This window comes from Martes martes, assembly GCF_963455335.1.
Source record: "Martes martes genome assembly, chromosome: 8".
NCBI lineage: Eukaryota > Metazoa > Chordata > Mammalia > Carnivora > Mustelidae > Martes > Martes martes.
This window is the reverse complement of record NC_137895.1, coordinates 10101122-10120421: the sequence shown is the minus strand read 5'-3', so window position 1 is coordinate 10120421 and position 19300 is coordinate 10101122. Positions and strand designations below refer to the sequence as shown.

General features: G+C 49.7%; 1 protein-coding gene across 5 annotated transcripts in view; it reads right to left on the bottom strand.

Moving 5' to 3' along the window:
* PLA2G6 (phospholipase A2 group VI) overlaps positions 1–19300 on the bottom strand; it is a 59112-nt gene that overhangs the window by 20654 nt on the left and 19158 nt on the right. For 2 of the 5 annotated variants that reach the window (XR_013967308.1, XM_080811975.1), the window contains 7 exons: positions 12146–12361; positions 11172–11355; positions 9747–9934; positions 6664–6760; positions 5398–5580; positions 1533–1641; positions 147–308 (listed from right to left, as the gene is read on the bottom strand). Coding sequence is in view for 4 of the 5 variants with exons in the window: in XM_080811975.1 (XP_080668101.1) it covers positions 147–308; positions 1533–1641; positions 5398–5580; positions 6664–6760; positions 9747–9934; positions 11172–11355; positions 12146–12361 (1139 nt within the window). In the remaining variant the exon portion in view is untranslated. The remainder of the gene's footprint in view (positions 1–146; positions 309–1532; positions 1642–5397; positions 5581–6663; positions 6761–9746; positions 9935–11171; positions 11356–12145; positions 12362–19300) is intronic. The other 3 variants (XM_080811977.1, XM_080811976.1, XM_080811978.1) reach the window with 2 other exon arrangements.

The window sequence follows — 19300 nt, the reverse complement described above, 5'->3', positions numbered from 1 at the left end:
TTGCTCCCTTTAACCACTTCTACCCTAGACCCTGTTTCCTTCAGATCAGGACTGCTCTGATCCCAGCACCTGGGGACCAGCTGGAGAGGAGGGAGCGTGGTGGAGCGGGGCCAGGTTGGGTGGGTGGCGAGTGGGGGGAGGCCTACCTAGGTTGTTTAAGCTGATCGGTGGGGGCTGAGATCTTTCCAGGGAGAAGGAGTGATGTGTCGTAGTGGAGCTCTGCTCCGAGGGGGCCTCTTGGGTGAGTGAGAGACTGTAGTTGGCCCCTATGGTTCTCAGCAGAGTTAAGAGCGTCTTCCTGGTGACGACTAGTCAGGGTTTGGGGAGGGGGGAATCGCACAGGATCACAAATGATGTCAATATGCAAGTGACAGGCCCCTCCTTTCCACACCAGGCCCCCTCTCTCATCTACCAGGTGGCCTGGGTACGTGGGGGAACTGGGTGCGGATAGGGGAGGGGGGGCGGCTGACTCCAGTCTATTATAAAGAGCTTCCCAGGGCCTTGGAAGGCACGGAGGTCGACCACAGAATATGGAAGTCCAGACCGAGTACTTGGGACCACAGAATATGCCCAGTCCGAGTACTTGTGCCCCCCCCCTTTCCCTTCACTTTCAGTCAAGAAAACAGGACTCCAGGGGTGCCTGGGTGGTTCAGTGGGTGAAGCATCTGCCTTTGGCTCAGGTCATGATCCCCTCTTTCAAATAAATAAATAAAATCTTAAAAACAAAACAAAACAAAACAAAAAAAAACCAAGAAAACAAGATTGGGCTTAATTATATCTAATAAAAATTATCTTAAAAACCTAATTTAAAAAGAAAGGAAACAGGACTCCTGCCTCTATGTTCAGCAGTTCTCAAAACGGAGGGTCCCTTCCAGAACTCAGAACGGACCACTCAGCCCCGGGGGCATTTACCCTCCTCCAGTAGCGCGCACATGCGCACTCGCACCTTAGCAGCTACACACCCACAGCAACATCCCCAACTCCCCAAAACCCCCTGGAGGGGACCCAGACTTCTGCAGAGGATGATGTGCTTTTTCCAGCTCTGATGCCAAGGCTCGCCAAGTGAACATGTGGGGCGTGCAGCAAGCCTGTGTGCACTGGGCATGCGCATACCGCCCCCACCCCCAGCCCCCCGGGGTGCCGCGCATGCATCAACCCACAGCTGTTCCTGCAAGCGGCCCTGAGGAGAATTCCCAAAGAGCAATTGGCTAACACTACTGTACATCCCACCCACCTCCCCGGGAGTCCAGCCATCCCGAGGAAGGGATGGAGGCCCTTACAGAAGTGGACATTAATTTGGCAAGCCCCCTGTTGGGATCCATCTACTGGTGATGGCCCTGTTCTTGTGCAAAGAAAGCTTCCCCTCTCAGCCTCCCAGGTGCTCCTGGAAACTCCACGCAGGGAGCAAGGTGGGGAGAGGGTGGGTAGGGACAGGATGCTGGTGCCTGATGGCTGGGACCACCCTCTTCCCCAGGGCATGCACCCACCCACCCACCCACGCCCAACTCTGGTCCAGAATGCAGGGCACTTACGTTTGCTGATCTTGGAAGCTATGAATGCAGGAGTCTCCCCAGAGTCGTTGGGGGTGTCCACCTCTGCCCCAAACACAATAAGGGCCTTGATCATCTCCACATTGTCTTTCTGTTGGGGATGGAGTAAGGGGAAAATGCAAGAGCTCAGGGAAAGAAGAGGAAAAGGACGCCAACCGTTTTTACCTTGCCCATCAACTCGGTGGGCCTCTCATGGGCACGGGAGAAGATGCTGGAACTTACCTACTCAATAACCCAGGCAGAAGCTGGAAGTGACTCACCCCCAGTCCTCAGCCCCACCAGCAACTTCTTGAAGGAAGCAAGGCCCCGGGAGCCATGGGGACACTGAAGGGTCAGCTGCGGATCATTTTAGGAGCAGCAGCAAAGGGTGCGGGCAGGGAAAGAGAAGGCTGTCCTGCCCATCATGTCAAGGGTGTCTTTTGTGAGGGGTAACCAAGTACACGTCCTCCCTGATGGCCGCCTTCAAGTGCAGCTTCCCTCCACAGAGCACTGTGCATTTAACATCTGGAGACTGGGCAGGGTGGGGTGGGACATGGTTTCCCAGAACAAACCTAATTAACTGGCCGCCTGGAGACCAGAGCTCTGGTCTCATCACCTCCCTCTTCCTGGGGCCTAATTTCCTTGCCGAGAGAATGAAGAGTTGCGTCTAGAATGCAGCTTTCCAAACCGCGGTCCACGTACATTAGGATTTACACGGGCACAGCTAAGTATGTGTGTTTGAATAGTTAGTTGTGCATTTCTGTTTTGGTTACCTTTCTTTTGCGTCACTGGTTTACCCCTTTCGGTAGCGATCGAACACTTCCTTCTAAATAAATTTAAGTTTAGAAGCAAACCAACCAACTTAAATGATTAAGGTCTTAACTATAAACGTGGTTCATGAATGTGCCAAAAACCGTGAAGTTGGTCCGCAAGTGCCTGCGGTATGGGAAACAGGGGACAGTTCTCGAAGAGCGATCTGTGGCCCCGCATGAATATGGGAGACCCTCTGCAGGGTTCACAAGCATCACACTGTTTTCACAGGGGCGCCTGGCTGGCTCAGCTAGAAGAGTGTGCAGCTCTTGATCTCAGGGTCTTGACTTTGAGCCCCATGTTGGGCGGTAGAGATTACTAAAAAAAATAGGTAAACTTAAAAAAAACAACAACAAACAAACCCTGCTTTCATAAAAAAAAACCAAGATGTTCCCTTTTTGCGTTGTATTGACTTTTGCACCGATGGTGTAAAAACAGTGATGGATAAAACCGCCCAGGCCTCCACAAAACGGGGGCATCAAACTAATACTCGCCCTGGTTTTCCTTTCTGCCACCCGTTCATAGAAAGAAATCAACCAGTTAATTAAATAGCCAGTTTCCCTTAGGAAATGTCCTTCATTCAGTGAGAGTTAATTTTATTAAATTTTGACACTGTCTACTCTGTGTCATTAGATGGAGAGAAATCGGACACCTGGGTAGCTCAGTCAGTTAAGTGCCTGCCTTCGGCACGGGTCATGATCCTAGGGTCTTGAGATCGAGTCCCGCATGGGGCTCCTTGCTCAGCGGGGAGTCTGCGTCTCCCTCTCCCTGACGCTCCCCCTGCTTGTGCCCTCTCAATCGCTTTCTGACAAATAAAATCTTAAAAAAAAAAAAAAAAAAGATGGAGGGAAAGCATGGGCGTTTCTGGGACATACTAAAACTCAACCATCATCTTGAGGAAAAGCATGGCTGCAATTGTTTGGGTTGTGAGCAGAACCAGCTTTTTTTTCTTGGAACGCCATTTTTACTTGAGATCATGACTGAAGAGCTACGTACGACGGGTCAGCCTTGGGTATGCAGAAGACACGTTCTCAAAAACGAATGCAGTGAGCCTGGCACTTCAAGAAAAACGCCCACCGCATTTTGTGCCAATGATAAAATTCAAGCTCGCAAACAAAAATGGGAATTCCTGAACACTCGTATATGCCATGACGGGCTTGACAGCCTCCCAGAACTGGAAGGCTCTTCTGATGAGATCAGTGGGGATATTTATAAACGTGGGGTTTCGATCCCGTATAATGAAATGGTTTGACAGTGCTACGCATGCACAGTGAACCAGTATTTTCCGAGGATGACCTGAAATCACGCAGGGGTAAAAGATCCAAGGGGAGTGCAAGAGAGACCAAGGGAACGAAGTATGACACGGAGATGGTTGTGGATCCCACTTGCAACTGACTTGTCAGAAACTAACCCTCCTCCAGTTTAGGTGCAACAGTGAAGAATATTCTCTGAGAAGGCGCTACTGTGTATCTTTTTCAACAACCTATCTATGTGAGCCTAGACTGTCTTCAAACCCAACATACATTCAACAACACATTGCAACAGAATAAATGTAGCAGAAGACAGGAGAATCAACATGTCTTCCCTGAGGCCAGGCATTAAAAAGATTCGCAAAAATGTAGAACAAGCGGCACCTAGGTGGATCAGTGGGTTAAAGCCTCTGCCTTCGGCTCAGGTAGTGATCCCAGGGTCCTGGGATCTAGCCCTACATCAGGCTCTCTGCTCAGCGGGGAGCATGCTTCCCTTCCTTTCTCTTCGCCTGCCTCTCTGCCTACTTGTGATCTCTGTCAAATAAATAAATAAAATCTTTTTTAAAAAACGTAAAATGATGCCAACTCTTTTCAATTATTTTTGGTTTGGGAAAATAAAGTTGTTTTTCATAAAAATGTTACTTATTGAGGTTAGACTGTGACTGGTGAGTTGTCATTTTTAACTGAATTAATATTTTGGAAACTTCTTATTTTTAATCTTCAATCTGGTAAATACAGATAAAATCCCTATCAATGAAAAATCTTTGGGATCGTCAATATCACTTTTTAAGCATACAAAGGGACCACATGGGCCCAAAATTTTGAGAACCGATGAGCTAGATAATTCTAAGGGATCATTCAGTGCTGAAAATGGCCACAGTTTTATTTAGGGTTTCCACCTCCCAGACAACAATGTCGCCACACGGTTACGGCCTTTGGTATAAAACAGCATGTCTCTGAATGTGTCCTCAATCTAGATCTCTTAGAGTCCCGGAGGCCTCTCCAATTCCAACCCTTGGTCATCTGTGGAACGTACTTACATACACGTGGTACTGCTACGGAATACGAGGTACCGAATACCTACACACGTCGGTGATGAGTGACATTCCCCACACGTCGGTGACGAATGACATTCCCTCCCCTGCAATTGGTATGTTCATACTCTGGTTGTCTTTCCACACTGGAGGGGCTTTAAGGGCAGGACCTATGCTCTATAATAAGCCAAAAACTGTGGCCAATCCCTATCGTGAGCCACCAAGACGAGAAGGCAGACCCTGCCTCCTGGGAGCTTAGAGTCCCCCTCTAAGGTGTGGACTAGGAGACCAGAATCTCTAAGGAGATAGGAACAATATGTAGATGAATACTTCCCCTAAGGATGCAGGGCAGGGGGAGAACTGACATCTCCAGGACATCTCAGGGATGCTCCTGGAGTTACCAAGGGTCTGCGACTCTCTTCTCTCAACAGCTCTGCCAGGTGGGAGCCGATACCCTGGGTTTCCAGATAAGGACACTGAGGCTGACAGGTGACTTGGCCAAGGCCACGGCAGGTCGCTGGGGCTGTACTTCCCCTCTCACACCATGCACCTGTCAAACGGGGAGCCTAGGAGCAGGAGGGACTGCGGTGCAGAGGAAGGAGATGATATTTGGGGCTGAGAGGGGGACACGGAAAGTTCCTGAGGGAGAAGGTGGGGTCTTAACTGAGGAAAGATTCCCAGCGGGGGTTGGAGGGGGCACCACAGGAGGGCAGCCAGAGGCAGGCGGCCCTCCTTGCAGGAGCTGCCAGGGCTGGGGGCAGACCGCAGGCTCACCGACATGGCCAAGTGCAGCGGGGTGTTGCCGTGCTCCCCGCGGGCGTTGGCGTTGGCCCCGTAGGTCAGCAACGCCATGACGCAGTCGAAGCGGTTGCGCATCACAGCCACGTGCAGGGCCGTGTTCCCTGTGCTGCTGGTGCTGTTCACGTCGCAGCCCCGTTTCAACAGCATGCGGGCCATCTGCGGGAGACAGGGTCCGTGCCGGAGTGCATGGTGACACCTGGGCACTGCCACCTCCTCCCTGAGACTCCTTCAGGAACTGGACTTCTGGAAAGCTCTAGCCACAATAACAACTCAGGGGGTGGGCCCCAGTTCTGGGGTGGCCCTAGACCTTGGCCCATGCTGTCACCACTCCAGAAGTAGAGGACAAAAGGCTGAAGATATGCTGACTGATTTAAGGGGCTTCTGGGTTCTTCCCTGGAGTTAACGGGACCCCGCGCATCTCTGCAAACTCCCAGAATGGCCCCACTCCCTGTGACCGTCCCTCGGGTCCTGCAAAGGTCTGACCCCTCCCTGGGCCTGGGCAATACATAGCCCTACACGGGGCAGCCCCGGGGAGCCTGGTCTTTGGAGCCCAAACAGTCCAGAGCCCAAAGCTCAACCCCATTTCATCCCCGTCCTCTGAGCTTGGGGGGGTCACACCACCTGCACCCAGTTCTTCTCTTCTGTGAAAATAGAAATGCAAGTATCTACTTCACAGAGTGGTGACAATGCATGACAAAACGTACACGGAAGGGCCTGACTTGGTGACTAGCTGCTGGCGGGCAGAAGGTGCCCTACAGAGGTTGGTAATCTCCTCCCTCCCTTGTTTAAGAATAAGCCACAGTCTCGGGGGCACCCAGTGCACTGCCAAGCCCGGCCTCCAGAGACCTCCATCCTCCCCAGCGGGTGAAGCCTGGCTTAGGGAAGGCCCCCGGGGAGCTGCCAAGCCAGGGCCTTACACCACCTTCTGTCTGACCAGTTACAAAGATTTTTCTCACACATTACTTTGCTGACTTCATACCTCCAAAGGCAGGCCACTGGACCCCCAATTCATATGCAAAGAAATCACCTAGGGGACATCATCACTGTGCCAGTAAGCAGTAGAGCAACACCAGACTGTCCTCTCCCCCTGTAGGACCACTAAGAAACCAACCCCCACAGCGCCATCCCCAGAGTCATCTTAGGAACTGCCCTCCTGCGGGCAGCTGAGGAACTTGGGGCTCTGGGACTCTGCCCCCTGCCCACCCACCCACCCACCACTCCCCCTCAGACTTTGCCTACCTCAGCCGTCTTGGCCCAGTGGAGGGGGCTGGCTCCATAGCGAGGGTCTTTGCTGTGGATCTGGTTGCTGTCCATGCTGATAATCATTTCAGCACACCTAGGGAGAAAGGAGCCATGGGGCAGTACAGAAGGTCGTGGAGGTAGAGGGAGGTGGCCTGGGGCTGGAAAAGGCCAAGACCTGGGGCTTCATCTCCTGGTAAAGGAGAGTTTCTGCAAAATTTCTGTTGGTTTTGCAACACAACCAACCAATATGTAAACCAGCACATGGTATGTCAAAGCTCAAGCGCCCACCTCCAGGAAGCCTTCCCTGATAACTCCAGTTAGCAATGATCACTCTCACTGGCGCTGGCCTTAAAGTCAGGTAGACCTGAGGTCCAGCCCCAGCTTCCTCACTGGCTGATCTCTGGGAAGTGGCTGAGCCCATCTGCAACACGGGCCCAGTCCTAACTGGACTGGCGGGGATTAAAGGAGAGAAGACGTTTCACTTCTGTGCCTGGTACACAGCTGCCCTCCATCCCCTGCCATCCACTGCTGGTGTTTCATGCAGTGACTAGCATCCTGCAGGAAGTACACGCAGATGAGTTACAGATTTGTTTATTTACCTGAAAGAGATCGGGGGAGGGGCAGAGGGAGAGGGAGAGAATCTTAAGCAGACTCCATGCTGAGTGCAGAGCCCAACCTGGGGCTCGATCTCATGACCCTGATATCACAACCTGAGCCGAAATCAAGAGTTGGATGCTTAGCCGACTGAGCTACCCGGGTGCTCCAGGCAGAGTAGTGAAGACTGCAGTTGCTTTGCACTCGGGTTTATGACCGAAACTCAAAGAGATGCCCATACACCCATATTCCTAGCAGCATTAGCCGAAAGAGGAACACCCAAATGTCCACTAGCAGGTGAAGGGAAAAGCAAAATGTGGTCCACGGACTATTATTCTACCTTAAAAAGGAAGGGAATTTGGGACACCAGGGTGGCTCCATTGGCTAAGCATCTGCCTTTGGCTCAGGTCATGATCTCGGGGTCCTGGGATTGAGCCCCGCATCTGGCTGCCTGCTCAGCAGGGAGCCTGCTTCTCCCTCTCCCTCTGCTGCTCCCCGTGCTTCTGTGTGCGCCCTCCCTCTCTCTTCTGTATTGTTTACAAAAAATAAACAAGATTTATTTATTGTATGTCAATTAAATAAATAAAATCTTAAAAAAAAAAAAGGAATACAAGCTACAACATGAATGAACCTTGAAAACATTTTGCAAAGTCAAAGTCGACTCCCAGGTGCAAACCCAGCTCTGTAAAGGTCAGCTGGGTTGACATACACAGCAGAGGGGCTCCCAAACTGGAGCTGGGACAGGACCTCTCTCCATAACCCTGACGCTCGAGAGTTTCTAGGGTATAGCTGTGCTGGCTACCATGTGGTGGCAGAGGGAGGTCCCCGCGGGGGCCCTGGGAGGACGTGGCCATGCGGGACTGTGTAGGGCATGCCTACGGTGTGAGGCCGCTCACGCTGTCTTCTGTGCATGATCCCCTGTGAGGTGTACCAGCCCCATGGGGGAGGCTTGCAGGGGCAGAGAGGAATGCGGCTGGAGGTGTCTGAGCAGCGAGCGAGCCGGGCAATACCAGGCCCCTGGACAGGAAAGCCTGGGGTGGCTGGAGCTGAGCCAGCGCAGGGCTGCCACGCTACCTCTGGGGAGAAAAGAGCATCAGCTATCATGTGTGCCCATTCGGGCTGCAACCTGCAATCAGGGCACATGACTACCGGGAACGAGGGTGTCGGTACCGTCTCCAACCAGTTGGTCAAGTCTTCCTGAAAGTTCTAGCCCGCCTTGGCTGTGCTGCAGAGGATCACGGAAAGGTGGGCTGGCCCACGCTTGAACTAGACCTTCGAGGTGATGGCCATACCAGCGGGGCTGGCAAGGTGGGTGCAAACTCCAGGAGACTCCAGAAAAAGGGAAAACCCGAGAGAGGGCAAGGCTTATCCCCCCCCACACACATGCCGCCCTCTGTGCTCTTCCCCCTGCCTGTCCAGCACACAGCCTAGAAGGACCCGGTGACTTCTGTGTCTCCTGTCCCGGAGCTGCTCTCTTTTCTGTCTCTTTAAGGCCAGCACTTAGCACAGTGCCCAGAGGGAGGGACCGACTGACCTGTTCATTCTGTCAGTCAGTCATTCTAGATATCATTGCCACTGGGCACTGTTTTGAGATATTCATCTTTTTTAAAAAAAGGTTTACTTATTTATTTGAGAGAGAGAGAGAGCGAGCGCGAGTGCGCGCACAAGCAGGAGGGTCAGGGAGAGAGACAGAATCTCAGGTGGGCTCAGGGCTCTCACCACCCCAAGATCATGACCCCAACTGAAACCAAGTGTCGAATACCCAACCGACTGCACCACGCAGGCGCCCCCTTCATCTCTTTTATCGCCGCCCCCCAACACTTCATATGGAGAATTTTCTCGAGACCAGGGTTTCACAGGTCTGGGGAGAGGGAAGAAATGCCAGAGTGGTCCAGAGCGCCCTAAGGCCTGGGCCTGGAGCCTTCATCCCAGCAGTGCCACTAGCCAGGAACCATGGACACATCGAGGCAGAATGGGCTCGGGGCCACTCCACCAAGCGATCCTGGGCTTCCGGCCAGGAACCTGCAGAAGCCACAGGGTAGCACTGTAGCCACGAAGGTGTTCAGATTGGGCTGGTGGGCTTAGACGGAAGAGGACCCATCCTCTAGGACCCAGCCCTCTCGGGATGGCACGTGACTCCGAAAAGGAGTCACGTGCCGGAGGACCACCTGGAGGAGGTGGAAAAGAAGGACTCCGGGGAAGATCTGGTTGGTTCTTCTCTCATCAGTAAAGGGAGGTTCGTGGCCAGAAATGAAGGTGTATTACAGAAAACATTTCAAAATTCTACTCTTTGCACAGCTGACTTTCTGGACTGAGGCTCACATCCACTACAGATTCAAGTACCTTGTTCGGGCCAAGCCGGCCCTTGGCCCAAGGGTCGGAAATGCACGGAATGAGCCCACAGAGGCCAGGACTCACCCGTGCTCCAGGAGAAGTGCTGCGCGAGCCGCAGGCCCCACCAGTGGGGCGGGGGAGTGAGGACTTACCCCTTATGGGAGAACTTCATGGCCGTGTGGATGGGGTAGCCAATGGAGCCCATGACATTACACCGAGCATTGCAAAGCAGCAGCACGCGGACCATCTCCTGCTTCCCCATCTGGCAGGCCAGGTGCAGCGGGGTCTGTCCCTGGTTGTTCACCCGGTTCAGGCCAGCCGACGCATTCTTCCCTAGGAGCTGACAGCGGGACACCGGGGTGGGCTGGGGCCCTACGAACACAAACCCCTGCACGACCCTCCACGACACCCTCCGTGCCTGTCTCCTGCGCCCACCTGAAGGCAAGGGAAGTCAGACTCTGTGAGAACATGGGAGGGACATTAAGGGAAGCACAGAGACAGGAGTCTGCAGGAAGACAGGACACGGGCTGTGACGGGGTTGGCAGGGGGCTGGTCTGGCATGGCGGGGGCTCGTGGGAAAACCTTCTCAACCAGGAAACCTGAAGGGAGGCTGTTCGCGCGGATGGGCCCTGGGGGTCTGGAGGGGAGAAATTCCCAATTTTCACTGTATACTTTCATTCTATTTTCATCTCTCTGGCTTGAATTTCTTTTTGATAGGTTCGCATATAATTTTTCCAATTAAAAAAAAAAAAACACCAGGCAGCTCTTTCTGCCCATGGGTCCTATCCTATGCTTTAACAAAAACACCTTTGGGGCGCCTGGGTGGCTCAGTCGTTAAGCATCCGCCTTCAGCTCAGGTCATGATACCAAGATCCTGGGATCAAGCCCCGCATTGGGCTCCCTGCTCAGCAGGGAGCCTGCTTCCTCCCCTCTCTCTGCCTGCCTCTCTGCCTACTTGTGATCTCTCTCTCTCTGTGTCAAATAAATAAAATCTTTAAAACAAATAAAAGAACGTCTTCAAATAAATAAATAAATAAATAAAAAGAAAGTCTTCTAACTCAGGGCAATGAAATCCTGTCTGGTATTCTATCTCTTCCATCTAATACATAAAGTAGCTTTTAGTAACATCGTTCCGTCCACCAGTCTACGATTTTTATTTTCACTTCTTAGCCCGATAATCAAACATCTAACAGGAGGGGTATGTCTGATGCAAACGTCTACAGGAGCCGGATGGAGTTTGACTTCCTGGAAAAAGCTAATCTCAGGTCCCGCTGGACGGTCAGCCCCTCCAGGCAGGGCTGAAATGAATTCACCCAGCCCAGGGTTGGGCTCAGTAGGTGCTTCGGACAAGCCGAACCAGAGTGCTTGGCTGGACTGGGCCTCCAGTTTAGCTCGCTGGGTTGGGGGAACCTCCCTAGGGTTGTCAGAACCTGGTGGCCAAGGGTGTGTCTCCTTGACAGGCATGAGGAGGGAAGTGGGGGAAAGGAGGGAACCGCGTCCAGGAAGGAGCTCGGGATAAGTGGGGACAACGAGGTGTTGCCAGTTCCCATCACCCGGCCGCCCCTCCCCCTCCTCACCTGCAGCACCTGGGCATTGTCACCCTGGACGGCATAATGAAAGGCCGTCTCCCCGTTGTTGTCCGTGACGTCCATCTGGGCATGGCAGTATTGCACCAGCTCCACCAGGATCTCCCCGTCACCCTTGCGGCAGGCCAGGTGCAGAGGGGTGCAGCCCTCCTCATTCTCCCTGTTATTGGCACAGCTGCGGGGGTGGGGGTGGGGTGGGCACACGGAGGGAGGGGTGCTGAGAAACTCAGGGGCAGTGGAGGGAAGCAGGCTAGGGGCTCAAGAGCCTTCCTGCCATGCTTGAGCTGGCTGGTTCCAACAGAGGGCTGGCTCACAGTTTGTTTGGTACTGATGTGATTTTTATCAGTTGTTTACTTGCACGCCCGTACGAAAGGACGGGTTCTAGGTCCCCGCCAGCTGGAGGTGGGTGGTAGGGAGGCAGAGAATGGATCGAAAGGCAGAAAACTCATTAACCCTAGGCAGTTCATGTAACCCTTCTGGGTCTCAATATCCTTATCTACAAAAAAAAAAAAAAAACAATAATGCCCACCCTAGGAAAGGGACAGGGCCACGGGGAGGTTAATCCCCATGATGTCCAAGAACAGGCCTGGAAGCTATCAAGGGCAGTGAGGAATTCTGAGCCTGGGGCCCTGGGGGCTGACACAAGCTGCAGCCACCTCAGGGCAAGCAGACCAGCTGGAGTCCTGAGGCAGGGCCCACACGGTCCCCTCTAGGGGGCACATTTATTGACGGAAGTATTGGGTAAAGGGCCACAGGAGAGAGGGCAGCCTGGTCTTTGGAAGGAGACAGGAGGGGCTGAGGCCTCTTTCGCCCCCTCCAGCGAAGCGACCCAGCACGGATCACATCCAAGGTGCCAGGCAGCATTTGGCTTTACAAAGGGAAACTGAGGCAGGACTGAGCAACAGCCCCGGGTCCCACCCATACACCCACACACACATGCACTTGCACCGTCCCTCCTGGCCCACCTGATGATGCGGCTGTGGTGGAAACACTCCCGGATCCCCAACTCCACGGCCAAGTGGGCCACCGACCAGCTGGGGTGGTTGCGGATGAGGTCGGTCAGCTGTTGCAGGACCTCCACGTGCAGGACGTGGCCGGAGCTCTCGTAGAAGGGCTGCAGCTGCAAAGAGTAGTGCTGGAAGTTCACGAGGGCATCTGCCTCCGTCTCCAGCTGGAAGAGTCTGTGGGGCCAGGACACAGGAGGACGACACATAAATGAGCCGGCTTCGGCCCACACCTTTGCTGGAGGCAGAAGCCTTGGGTCCCCCACCCCGTACATCCGTCGCTGCCTGCCTCTGGCCACACAGGGACCCACTCCAGCCAGACTCCCCTTCCCACCGCATGCACACGCTTGCACACCCACCTCCAAACGGAGTCAGGATTTTATTTTTATTTAAAAAGATTTTCGTTTCCAGTTTTTTTAATATCATGTCATGGTGCTTAAAAAAATTTTTTTTTTAACAAATCCTTGTTGTAGCCACTTTCTATTATTTGGACGCTGACATCTGAGAGCCCTGGCCTCAAGTCCCTGGCCATCGCACATCGTAGGAAGTAAATAAGTATGTAACTTAAATGTCCAGCAGTAGAGTAGGATATAAATGGTGGCCCAGCTAAGTGATGGATTATTATACAACCATTAAGACGTGATTTTGAAAGAACAAGTGAAATGTGATTTTTATAATGTCCAGTAAAAAAGCAAGATACAAATTTTAAGTAATACAATGTGATCTAAATTGTATTTAAAAAATATTTCAAATGGGGGCGCCCAGGTGGCTCAGTCAGTTAGGCATCTGTCTTCGGCTCGGGTCCTGGTCTCGGGGTCCTGGGATCGAGCCCTGCATCGGGCTCTCTGCTCAGCAAGGAGTCTGCTTCTCTTTCTCTCTCTCTCTCTCCCTCTGCCCCTCCCCACTGCTCATTCTTTCTCTCTCTCTCAAATAAATAAAAATCTTTTTTTAAAAATGTCAAAATGTACCTGGTAGGATAGTAATTGAAATGATCTTTAACCATTTCTGAAGCTTCTAAATTTTCTACAGTGGGTTTATATAATTGTTATTTTATTTTTTTTAAGATTTTATTTATTTATTTACTCGTCAGAGAGAGAGAGCGTGCGCGTGCACAAGCAGGCAGAGCAGCAGGCAGAGGCAGAGAGAGAAGCAGGCTCCCTGCTAAGCAAGGACCCTGATGCGGGACTCGATCCCAGTACCCTGGGATTGTGACCTGAGCCGAAGGCAGCGGCTTAACCGACTGAGCCACTCAGGTGTCCCTATTTTATGTTTTTTTAAGTAGGCTCCACGGTCAGTGTGGGGCTTGAACTCACGACCCTGAGAACAAGACCTGAGCTGAGATCAAGAGTTGGATGCTCAACTGACTGAAGCCACCCAGGTGCCCCTATAATTTTTATAATCAGAAAAGAAAAAAAATTTTTTAACCACTCAGATGGTGCCCCTTCCCCCTAGCTCCCCCCAAAGGAAGAGAACGATCATTATAAACTTTGCTCATTTTTAAAGAGCTGTGTTTAAGTCCAAGATTTGCTATTAAGCTGCTGTGTGACCCTTGAAAAATTCCTTCCCTCTCTGAGCCCCATATGAAACATGAGACTACCTGTACCTGTCCCACCTACCTCACAGAGGTACTATGAGGGTCAGATGGGACAGCCGAGTAATGGCACTTTAAAAATGGATAAACACAATGATGGTTGACACTGAAGATACTTGAAGTGTCGACCAGGGCTTTCAACATGGAAGACCCATGGCCAGCCAAGGTCTAGCAGAGGTGGTACCCAAGGAGTGTTGGCTCAGCAAGGCTCGCCTGCTCTTTTCGAGAGAGAGTGCGACTGTAGCAAATACCTACTGAGTACATGTTCTGCACCTGCCATTGTTCTAGATGGAAGGAGTAAATTAATGAACAGAACAGATGACACGCCTCGCCTTCCTGGAGCCCATGTTCTTAAGGGAGAGACCAACACAATGTGTAAGTGACAAATCAAAATAGGAGAGTACAATAAACAAACCAGCTGGTAATAAGTGCTAAAGAACAAAGAAAGAAAGAAAGAAAGGAGGAGCTCCTCACATCGGAGCGCTCCGTGTTAAACGTTGTTGCTATGTCAGTCACGATGACACTAAATGACAACGAAATTGTGACACCAAATGACACTAAAAAGGACACTAAAAACTGATCACCGGATTTAGCATCAATAAAACATCAATGACCTTGACAAAGTACTTTTGGTGGAATGATGGGAACCGGAGCCTGACTGGAGAGGGGTGGAGAAGGACTGGGATGTAAGAAATTAGAGAAGCAAGCACAGACCATATTTGTCAAGGGTTTCGCTGCAGAGGGGAGCAAATAGAGGTAACTAATGGGGAAAGTGGCATCAGGCATTTGAATGCTGTTGAGACTAACCCAAAAGAAAAGAGGATCTGTCTGAGGACTCCCACCTCCACAACGACAGACCAGGTACTGGGAACCAGACTGCTGTCCTAGGGACAACAAAATGTGAAACGCATTTGCTTAAGATGCTGGTCACTGAAGCAGACAGGGATGAAGTGTCAGGCTGGCAGGGGTTATGGAAACCCAGGAAGTGAGCCTGGTGTTCAGGGCTGCTGTCGCTTGAGCAGCTGGAGGGATACACCACAGCATCAGCAACCTCACGGGCTCCAGGGACAGGGATGGGAGGGCCCTGATGAACCCTCTTACTGTGGGCGGGGGTCCTCAAGGACTAAGGACTAAGGACTAAGATGAGCCACAAGCAGACAGACCCTCCCGGAGACTGTGGCTCAGCTCCAGATAATTTCCGTTCCAGAAAATGGACGGAAATTACCCTCACTGGTAATGTTCCCAGATACCTGGGAGAAGCCAATATAAAAGAAACGTTAAGCCAGGCTTAATCATTTCTACAAGCGTCGTTGCAAATCCGAGGCCCAGGACACCATCAAAACTCACCAAGCACAGGAGGAGACACCACATGAGACGAAAGAAAATCAACGGAAATAATGCATGAGGGGAACAGGTCTGTACGTAGGGGGCTGCAAATACTGACCTCATCTGATACAGACTTTAAAATTTAAAATGACTGTGATGGCGCACCTGGGTGGCTCAGTCAGTCAAGCATCTGCCTTTGGCTCAGGTCATGATCCCAGGGTCCAGGGATCGAGCCCTACCTTGGGCTCTCCCTCTCCCTCCATTCATGCTCTCTCTCCTCTCTCAAATACATAAATAAAATATTTAAATAAATAAACAAATAAAATAACAGTGATAAGAGGCAGCTGGCTGGCTCAGTTGGTAGAGCATGCAACACTTGCTCTCGGGGGCATGAGTTCAAGTCCCACATTGGACATAGAGCTTACTTTAAAAAAGTAAATTAAATAATTGTGATGGGGCACCAGGGTGGCTCAGTGGGTTAAAGCCTCTGCCTTCGGGTCAGGTTGTGATCCCGGGGTCCTGGGATCGAGCCCTGCATCGGGCTCTCTGCTCTGTAGGGAGCCTGCTTCCTCCTCTCTCTCTGCCTGCCTCTCTGCCTACTTGTGATCTCTGTCTGTCAAATAAGTAAATAAAGATCTTTAAAAAAATAAAAATAAATAAAAATAATAATAAATAAATAGATAACTGTGATCATATTCAAGAGGATAAAACAGAAGATTTAGAATTGGGGCAAAGAACTTGAATCTATTTTAAAAAATGGAAGTTTTTTTTAGCATTAAAAAACAAGTGCCGAAGTGAGAACGTGGTATAAAAGCAGATGGGACAATGCTGAAGAGAAAACTAGTAAATGGGAAGATAGGCCAGAAAAGAGGAAACAGAACAGAACATGGGGAGCCAAAGGATGGAAATTGCAGGAAAGCAGATAAAAGACATAGGATATATAACAAAAAGATCTACCATACATTTAAGTAGAGCCAAAAAAGCAGAATAGAAAAAGAACCGAAGAAAAGCCATATTTGAAGAGTTCATGTCTACGAACTCTTCAAAATTGATGGAAAAAAAAAAGTCATATTTTGAAAAAAAAATGTCATAGTGATTGAAAATATCTCTGAGCCCTCCTACACACACACATACACACACACACACACACACACACACACGCACACACACAAATAGAAATCCACACTTAGGGACCCTGTAGGTTTTAAAACATGGCCCCCAAATTCTTCAACACTGCTTCATTGACACATAATGTCTCTTATCATTATCCCATGATGTCTCTCAAGCCTTTTGTTTGGCTCTACAACTGCTTGACCAACAGAATAGGGCAGAGGTGATGCTGCCCTAGTTTCTGGACCAAGGCCTTAAGAGACTGGAATTTTCTACCTCAAATTTTCTCTTGGGACCCTACTGTCATCCCCTAGGGAAACTAACACAACCCACAGGGATGTCTCCTGGTCCTGGACCCTTAGCCGGACGAACTCCCAGCCAACAGCCGGCAGCAACTTGCCAGTTGCAAGTGAGTCATCTTAGAAGTAGGTTGAGTTCTGCTCAAATTGTAGATTTTTCGGGCTAAGTAACTGATCATTGTTTTAAGCTGCAGAGTTTTGGGGTCTTTTCTTAAGCAGCAGGAACTGAGGATGACACATTATCACTCAACATACTGAAACAGAACTATAATGGACACATGTACCATATCACAAAGGCTATAAACAAAATACGAAGAAATACACTAAAAAGTGTTTCGAGAAAGTTATCTTCAAAGGCTGACAGCCATCTACCCAGCAGTGGAAACCAGACATAATGGAATGACATTCTTAAAGAGCTGAAAGAAAACAAACGCCAGTGGGAATTCTGTACGCAGTACGCTTCCCTTTAAGTATGGAATTGACAGTAAAACATTTCACTAGTCAGGGGCACCTGGCTGGCTCAGTTGGGAAAGTCAGCAATTCTTGATCTAGGAGTCGGGAGTTCGAGCCCCATGCTGGGTGTAGAGATTACTTAAATAAGTAAAATTTTTAAAGCCTTTTTTCACTAGACACACAAACAAAGAGAAAGAGAGAAAGGCTTTGTCATTAGTAGACCTACACAATGGAAAATATAAAAGGATTTTTTTCGGGTAGAAGGAACTGATCCCTTAGGGATGGTCCAAGATACAGGGAAAAAATAAAATATCGTGAAAAATGGCAAATAGGTATGTGAATCTAAATAAGGACTGGTGGCAAAATATCCTGCTGGGTTTAAAATAAAGACAGAATGTGTGTATATATATATATGTGTGTGTGTGTGTATGTAGGTATGTGTCTATATGTGGCATAGAAGCCTGGGAATAAATGGGGTTTAAAAGTTCTAAGACCCATTTATTGTTCTGGAAGACACTAAAGTACCAGTTATACTTCAATAAGGCCGAGGATGTTGTGTTACAATCTCTTGGGTTCTCTCAAGAACTGGGAAGGGTTTCAGATTCTGCCCTACTTGCAAACTAACAAGTTAGCCTGACACAGTTCCATAGACACTGGCAGAAGAAACAAGATTCCTGGATCAAAGACAAAGGGCAATGTACTGCTCACAGCAACGCAGTGGCCAGTTTCCACGTTTGTGCCAATTCCCTGGGATCCAGTTCCCAGAGGTGACGAGAAAAGGGCCAGGTGACACCTGCTCCCGTTGAACTAGGAGAGAGAGAAGCCTAGTGTGTCGGGAACTCGAATCTTCTACCACTGTCAACGAGCAAATCTGCTGAAACTTTGCTCTGGAAAATGATGTGATCCTTCTTACATAAGAGAAGTAAGCAAACCTCCCCTCTGCTCTAGGGAAAGACCCGATCTCTATCTTCTAAGACTGCTTGCTATATAATATCCCTGTAAAGATAGTCTGGAACAAAGGAGGTCCTTGTCTCTGCTTGTAAGACTTGGGGACCCATGAGAAACCCGTGGAGAACTGTCCCCCAACAGCTATCACTAAAAGAGAATGACAGAATGCATAACTTCCAAACTGACAGGGAGGGGACACATGGCATAATAAGAGAACATTCGAGCATGAATTACAAAACCATTACGCTAAGTGAAAAAAAAAAGTCATATGACAACACGCTGTATGATTAGAAGGCAAAACCATAGTGATAGAAAGCAGATCCCTGGTTGCCGGGGGCTGTGGTGGGTGCAGGGGACTTACTGCAAAGGAGCAAGGAGGGAATTTTGGAGACTACAGAAATGTTCTGCATCTTGACTGTGGTGATGGCACAGGGCGGGCATATTTCCTGAAACTCATCAAGTGCTACATGTCAAACTGGTATATTTCATTTTTTTGTAAGTTGCATCTTAGTAAAGCTATCTAAGCGTTAGGTAGCTTAGGATCTCAGGGTCCTTAAAAAATGGTTGTTTAGGGGCGCCTGGGTGGCTCAGTGGGTTAAAGCCCCTGCCATCAGCTCGGGTCATGATCTTGGGTCCTGGGATTGAGCCCCACGTCGGGCTCTCTGCTCAGCGAGGAGCCTGCTTCCCCTTCTCTCTCTGCCTGCCTCTCTGCCTACTTTTGATCTCTGTCTGTCAAATAAATAAATAAAAATTTTTAAAAAATGGTTTCTTAAACCGATTAAATTTTTTTAACAATTTTAAAAAAATTTTAAAGCAATTAAATTATCCATAATTCCAGCAAAAAAACACCCAAAAACACTAAACAGATCTGCCATCACACTGAAATATTTTAATAATGTTTACTACTCATAAACAATGAAACAACAAAAAAAATTCCATTAGTAAACCTGACCTGGCAGACATATATTAAAACACTATTCCCACCAGTTACAGAATACACGTTCTTTTTGAGCCACACAAACCAAAGTTAGAAATATTGGACGTAAACTGGGCCGTAAAGTAAATCTGAACAAATTTCAAAGACCTGGAAATACTGAGACTATGTTCTCTGACCATGATGAAACTAAGCAAGAGATCAATAACAAAAAGAGAATGAAAAGTTTTCCATACGTTTGAAAATTAAGCAAGATACATACAAACTAGCAATGGTTCAAGGAAGAGGTCATGGAGAAACTCGGGAAATGTCCTGACTCGGTGGTAATGTAAATATTCCGTTATCAACCCTGCAGGGGGGAACCTCCACCTCTGGATAGGACAAAGGAGCTTATACCAAACTAGCCTGCCTGCTGAAAATGAACAGAAGGCAGGATCCAATGCAGATGAGGACCT